General features: G+C 45.7%; 1 protein-coding gene across 2 annotated transcripts; it reads right to left on the minus strand.

The window, feature by feature from the left end:
* Nucleotides 1–1,461: 1,461 nt before the first annotated feature.
* On the minus strand, nt 1,462–5,161 carry LOC113135513 (transmembrane protein 100-like). Of its 2 annotated transcripts, none has more exons than XM_026315600.1 (3): nt 5,041–5,161; nt 2,626–3,109; nt 1,462–1,732 (listed from the first exon to the last, which is right to left on the minus strand). In XM_026315600.1, the coding sequence occupies exons 2-3, from the start codon at nt 3,070–3,072 to the stop codon at nt 1,631–1,633; spliced, it is 549 nt and encodes a 182-aa protein (XP_026171385.1). In that variant the 5' UTR covers nt 3,073–3,109; nt 5,041–5,161; the 3' UTR covers nt 1,462–1,630. The 2 variants fall into 2 exon arrangements, with proteins under 2 accessions (XP_026171385.1, XP_026171386.1); XM_026315601.1 differs by having other exon boundaries at nt 2,626–3,105; nt 5,041–5,140.
* Between the last annotated feature and the right edge of the window lie 847 nt (nt 5,162–6,008).

Below are 6,008 nucleotides of genomic sequence, written 5' to 3' on the forward strand. Positions count from 1 at the left end.
GCCTGAGCCGACACAAAACAGTCTGAGAAACAAAGAATCAGTGGCACTGACTCATTCTGCACACAAACACACACAGTTCGTGTTCAGCTGATGTACCTGCACCGAACAGGTACAGGTTTCTGAACTGACGAGTTATGTTGCAATGTTAGCGAGCACCAAAGCTTCTAGCAGAGACGTAGACTCTCATATAAAAGTAATGACAGTCCTACTGAGGCTTCACGTTTATGAGCTGAAGTCAAATAAAAGTGGAGACTCGGTGTCTACAAATAAACTAACCTCTGTGGTCACTATGGTGAGGACTTTCTCACCCTACAGGTTGTCTCCCAGGTGTCTCTCTTGTTTGAGCTGTGGACTTTGTGTGCTATAGTACCTCTGTTTTGCTGTTACCTACCTGGATGCCTGGTTGTCACCTGCCCATCCACGTGTGTCAGCTCGGCCCCTTCTCTCAGCCATGACTCCAAACATGTCGTCACAGTCCTGATCCTGGTTCTGTTATTTTCCAGACTTTCCTTTGAACTGTCATTCCCCAGCCAGTCTCCAGTTGTCCCAAGACCTTACCTACAGCTATGTCCTGCACACCCTCTTCTCATACCCTCATCCTGAATTCCACACAGCACACCTGTTTAAACTTCCCTCATTACTTTCCCTCAGTATAAAGTTGTTTTATAAAGTTGGTGTAATGTAGTTTTGCAGTGTGACAAACCCTCAGGCTGCAGCTGATGGTGAAATAATGCTGGTCAGTGAAATAACTTTTTGTTGTGTCCAACAAACTGTCAAAAAACCCTAAAATGTTTCGTTCACTTTTATAGGAAACTGTCAGAAAAGTTGGTACCTGTGAATTTTTCGGAGTAGTTGCCTTAAAAATGACTTTTTAGTTTAATCAGTTAACAAAATGTCTGTTTAATTATTCAATCATTTCTGAGCATCAGGGGAAGTGAAGCCACGTGGCCATTAGTGGCTGCTCAGAGTGTGAACGTGGGCCGGAGTAGAACCAGAACAGCTCAGTCAGAAAAGGGATGATTAATATGCTGCAGAGGGTCTCACTGTCCCTCCACTGTTTCTATTCTCAGGAACTAACCCCCCCCCCCCGAAGGCTCCTCAGGATCCAGGGTCTGCTGAAGTGATGCAACCCGTCACCCCCTCTTCTCTTTCCACTCTCTGCTCAGGACTCTCACCCTGTCTCCCCTCCTTCCTCCCACATTCCCAGGATGCTGCGCTCAGGCTGAGATAAAGTTAGCTCTGCAGAAGTGACAACGTGTCGTAACCGTTACCCGTCACCGCCTCCTCCTGCACCGCCGAATGACACAACCTGCCCCCTCCTCAGCTTATTATGTGGTCGTGTGTGCGGGATGCTAGGCAACGCAAACACAACTAAATATAACGCCGCTCTAAGTTTCCAGTCCATCCCCAACCTGCTCTGTGCACACAATCCCCAGTCAGAACAATAAAGACAAGTCAGGCTGATGCTTGAATCTGAACTTTAATAAAACAAATATGTTTCACTCAGACTGTCGACACAGAATAAATAAGAAGCTTTAATATGAGGGAATACATGACATTTGGTTATTTTTCATCACCCATGATTATAGTGCACTAGTTTAAACATACAAAGTGGCATGCATCTCAGAGACTAATCCTGTCTGCTCCGGCCTGCACTCACGTTAGCTCCTGTTCTCCAGCAGCAGCTTGTGTCTTCACAGGTTTTCTCGTGGTTTCCACAGACGTCTGCTGTCTATGCAGAAAGATAAAATGTTTAAGTCCAACCCACAGGCTAATAAGGTGGATGAGCGATCATATGAACTGGTATTTTGTCTCGGAAAGAGAAACGCTGACATTAGAGTACCTTCTTAAATGTCTTATTTAGCTTATTAGAGGCCTTTAAATTACAGATCGTGTAGCTGTGTGGGGCTGCAGCTTTAGTTTGTAGTGAAGCGTTTACATTACTGAATAAACACTGAACTGATTACAGAGCTCATATGGTAGAAAAAGACTGATCCATGGGAACATATTGATAAATCCAACTGGTCATAGGAACAAGACTCGGAATGTGGAAACCTTCAAAATAAAAGCAGGGGGTGTTGGACAGTCATAAAAGCACTAACCAATTTCTCATGAGTTTTAAAAGTATAATTCCGAGTTTTTCTTTACTCAGACTTTAGTTGAAATGATCCCCTGAACCGTGGGCTCAGAGTTAAAATATTCTTTCTACCATATGACCCATGGAGGGCGCTATAACACTCCAAAAACCTAATGACCTGAAGAAGGCAAGTGGTGCCAATTGTGACCTAAATGACTGATTGATTTTTTTCATAGCAGTTGTAGATTCATTTTCGTTTAGCACTAGAGTTTTGTAAAAGCAAGTCTAGCCCCACGTCTAGAGCTTCAGTGTGGAGTTGGAGATGAGTCCTGTGAACATCACAGCCTCTCGTCCTTCCAGGTGTCTGCAGAGTCACCGCCACCTCAGATGAGTATAAAGCCCAGCGAGTACAAGCTCCATCGCTTTACAGTAAACCTGAATTTTCACCAAAAGTTCACGCCTGGTTAGTCTGGTGCCTCCCGGCTCACGCCGTCGTCTGGGCTCTTCAGACCTGCTGAGCTTTAGGCCATGCAGTAGCCCTGGCTCACCATGAGGGCGGTCTGGCTTTCCCGCCGCTTGTCCTTCTTCTTCCTCAGCCGGACCCTCCAGCAGATGGCGCTAGATCCCAGCAGGCCTAGTCCAGTAGACAGCAGAACCAGTCCCAGCACAGAGATGGTGGACCCATGAGAGTTGAAGGTATAGGCAACCGCTGTCACTACGATCCCAGCAATGAGGGTGACCACGCCGAAGGGCACGGTGCAGCGGTAGCAGGACATCTCGGCGCCGCCGGTGGCTGCCGTCAGCTGGCCCTCATTGACATGCGGGACATGACGTGTGACCACGATACCATGGTCCTTCCTGGACTTGTCCCGGCTCAGCTTCTCGGCAGACATCGATGTCGGCATCTTCATGGCGTTTCTAGGGATCCTGGGGCCGCCTTTGCTGTGAAGGTCGTCCGGCATGGTGATCTTACTGGCGAGGAAGAGGTGTGCCATCTTGATGTCATCAATCAGCCAATCACAGAACAGCTAGCTGAAAACAAACAGAGGGCTGTTAATGGTGGTTAATGGCTGTTAATGTTAGCACAACTTTAATGTCACCTCAGAGGGAACAGTCCAGTTAGAACTGGGCGACTATTTAATTAATACATTTCTGCCTTTGACCTGTAGAGCAACGTTTCAGTCAAATACCAGCAGCTGCTAAATGTGGCGTCCTGAGTCACGGTTAAACACCAGCCACAGCTGTCGTGACTCTGCCTCTGCTCGCTGATCTGTGCCCCCTTTGTGTTTGATCACGACTCATCAGCCCTGAACTTGGTTCTGTACCTGCTGGGTCGCTAACGTCAGCCGCCTGCAGACAACAGGCCGATGTGGAGAAGGATAAATAGTTTTAGTTTTGAATCAGTCCCGAGCTGAAAGGTGTTGCAGTGTTTTGCACATGTAAAGTTTTACTTGTTTCAATCTTTTCACATTTTGCCATAAAAATGAAAAATGACAGTTTGACCATGTGGCTCCGTCCCAGCAGCCACAGACAGAAAAGCCATGAATGAACCTGCGTGACGGTGCAGACAGGACCAGCCTCAATAATACTGAAACCCAGTTTGATCCTAGTTTGGATAATAACAGAGACGGTCAGTTTGAGTTCTTCAGCTGCTGGTAATGAAACTTTCATTAAGATGAAGCCTTGAGTTTTCATTAACACGACAAAACAGGAAAACTCAGAGAAAATTAGAAATAATGTCCATTTTCACTCCAAAGCAACAACAGCAACGAGGCAGTTTCCATCATCTGAAAGTCACAGCATCAGCAGTAACAACAAGCTGGAGGAGACGCTGCAGCTGCAGCACGACCCGCGACATGAACCGTAGGAACAGCAGCAGAACATCCAAACACTGGAAGGGAGGAAGGCCAGGGCTCTAAACAATGAGGAGACTGTTTACATATGTTTTAGTCAGTCTCCAGTTACTAATGAATCCAAAGGGTTTGTAGACATTTTCATTTTGCCAGTTCAGATGTTCTCAGGGATGAAGTGATGCTGGATTTATAATTTCTGGTAGTTATTGAAAAGCAGTTATCGTCTTAGTGACCTCATGTTAACATGAGACTGGGAGGATTTTACCACTAACAGTGAAAATAGTTAGTGCAGCCTTAATAACTAATACTAAATAATAATAATATTTATACCTGTGCCCAACATATTGAGCCCAGCTCTGTTTACATGACTGACGTTAGAAACACAAACAGCAGCAGGACCCTGTTACATTTACACCTTAAAACTCCCCCAGAGCTGAGCAGCTTTTAGCCTCACGTTTGTTTTTTAACATTTGTCCCCCAGTGTTGATGCTTTAATGTCACAGCTTATGGTCATGTTTACATCAGGGACAATAAAGGTCCAGGAGAGTCAGAGCCTGCAAATGAAAGTTCAGAAGGGATTTTGTGAATATGTGGAAAACGTGTGGGAAAGTTCCCGATTGAGAAGGAAAAGAAGAAGAAAAGCACGAAGCCTCTGTTTCAGCTGTAAGAGCCAGAATTCACCGACGCAGGTTTGTGTCTGTGGCAGGTTTCACAGAAGCTTTGGTTTTATTTTCTTGCATGTTTCAGATTTATGGTGCCCCACAAACAGCCACAGGCAGCTCATTCAAAGCTTAGTTTGAGTCACGCATCCATCCAGGTGTGTGCGGACAACGTGCCCTAAAACTATAACCAGCACAGACGGTTCTTCATACACAAGAGCTTCTTTAAATCTGATGGAACTCCTCAGTCCTAGACCTCTAAAGTGACTTTACCCAGTTTAACTGTGACAATGAGGTCAGGCTGTAAAGGTGTGAGCAGGCTGCAGCACACACACACACACACACACACACACACACACACACACACACACAGTGTTGCTGCTGTTAAACCTGCTGACCTGATGCACCAAACACCAGCTCTCTGTGGACAAAGACACGTAAAGACACTTACTGTGGCAGCGCGCAGATCTCCATTCCCTCTGCAGCCACAGGGATGAACTCACTCAGTCAAGCTCCCCTCAGTGTGGAGGCTCCTCCCGCCTGCATCGTCCTGACTGCAGGAATAAATGGGGGAATATGGCTATCAATAGAAAAACTGGAGACTGCCCTGCCCCCTCCATACCACCTCCTACTGGACTAACAAGACTTTAACTCTTTCCTCCCATCTTCACAAACATTCTCCTTCATTTCTCCTTAATTCCAAATGTTACTGGAAAATGTAATTGTGTGTTATTCCCCAACCTCTTATATTTTGACAGTTGGGTCCTAAACCTGGGTCCTATTTGTTCACCCAGAATCCTCCTGCAAGCCCATAACTTCCAGTTTAAAGCCCATTTGGCTCCAGACCCCACAGACTTTCCCATCTGGGAAGAATCATCTGATTTGTTTATTGTCCTGATTCCTGAGAGGCTCCAGGCGGCTCCAGCCTCACGCCCACGGTGGTCCAGAGCGGTGAGTATCATGTTCAGCCTCAGCCTTAATCACAGTCACAATCATAATCCCCTCCACACCACTGGACCAGCAACTCTTTCGTCTCGTAGCATAAAAAGATGTGACTGCACAAACATTTGATGATCTTAACCTCCTTGTCGTGACTAATTGCCAGTAATTCTGATACTCAGTGACTTTAACATTTTTAAATTACTGAACTGAAGCCTCGAATGTTGTTTATGTCTCTTGTGACTTATAAAAATACAGTTGGATGTAAACCGCCTGTGTAATCGAGTCTGAAGCTGAGCCCTTAAATTGAAGGATTTAAAGAGGCTGAGTTTATAGGAAGAGGTTTGATTGATGTGAGGGCTCCGTGGCTGTTTCATTACTTTTAGTAAATGATCCAAAACACCAGCTCTGTTTCCAAATGACAGGACAAGATTCAGCTGTGGTCTTTCAGAAAACTACAGCTCATTTGTAAAAAGCTGT

The sequence above is a fragment of the Mastacembelus armatus genome, chromosome 19, assembly GCF_900324485.2.
Source record: "Mastacembelus armatus chromosome 19, fMasArm1.2, whole genome shotgun sequence".
Classification (NCBI taxonomy): Eukaryota; Metazoa; Chordata; class Actinopteri; order Synbranchiformes; family Mastacembelidae; genus Mastacembelus; species Mastacembelus armatus.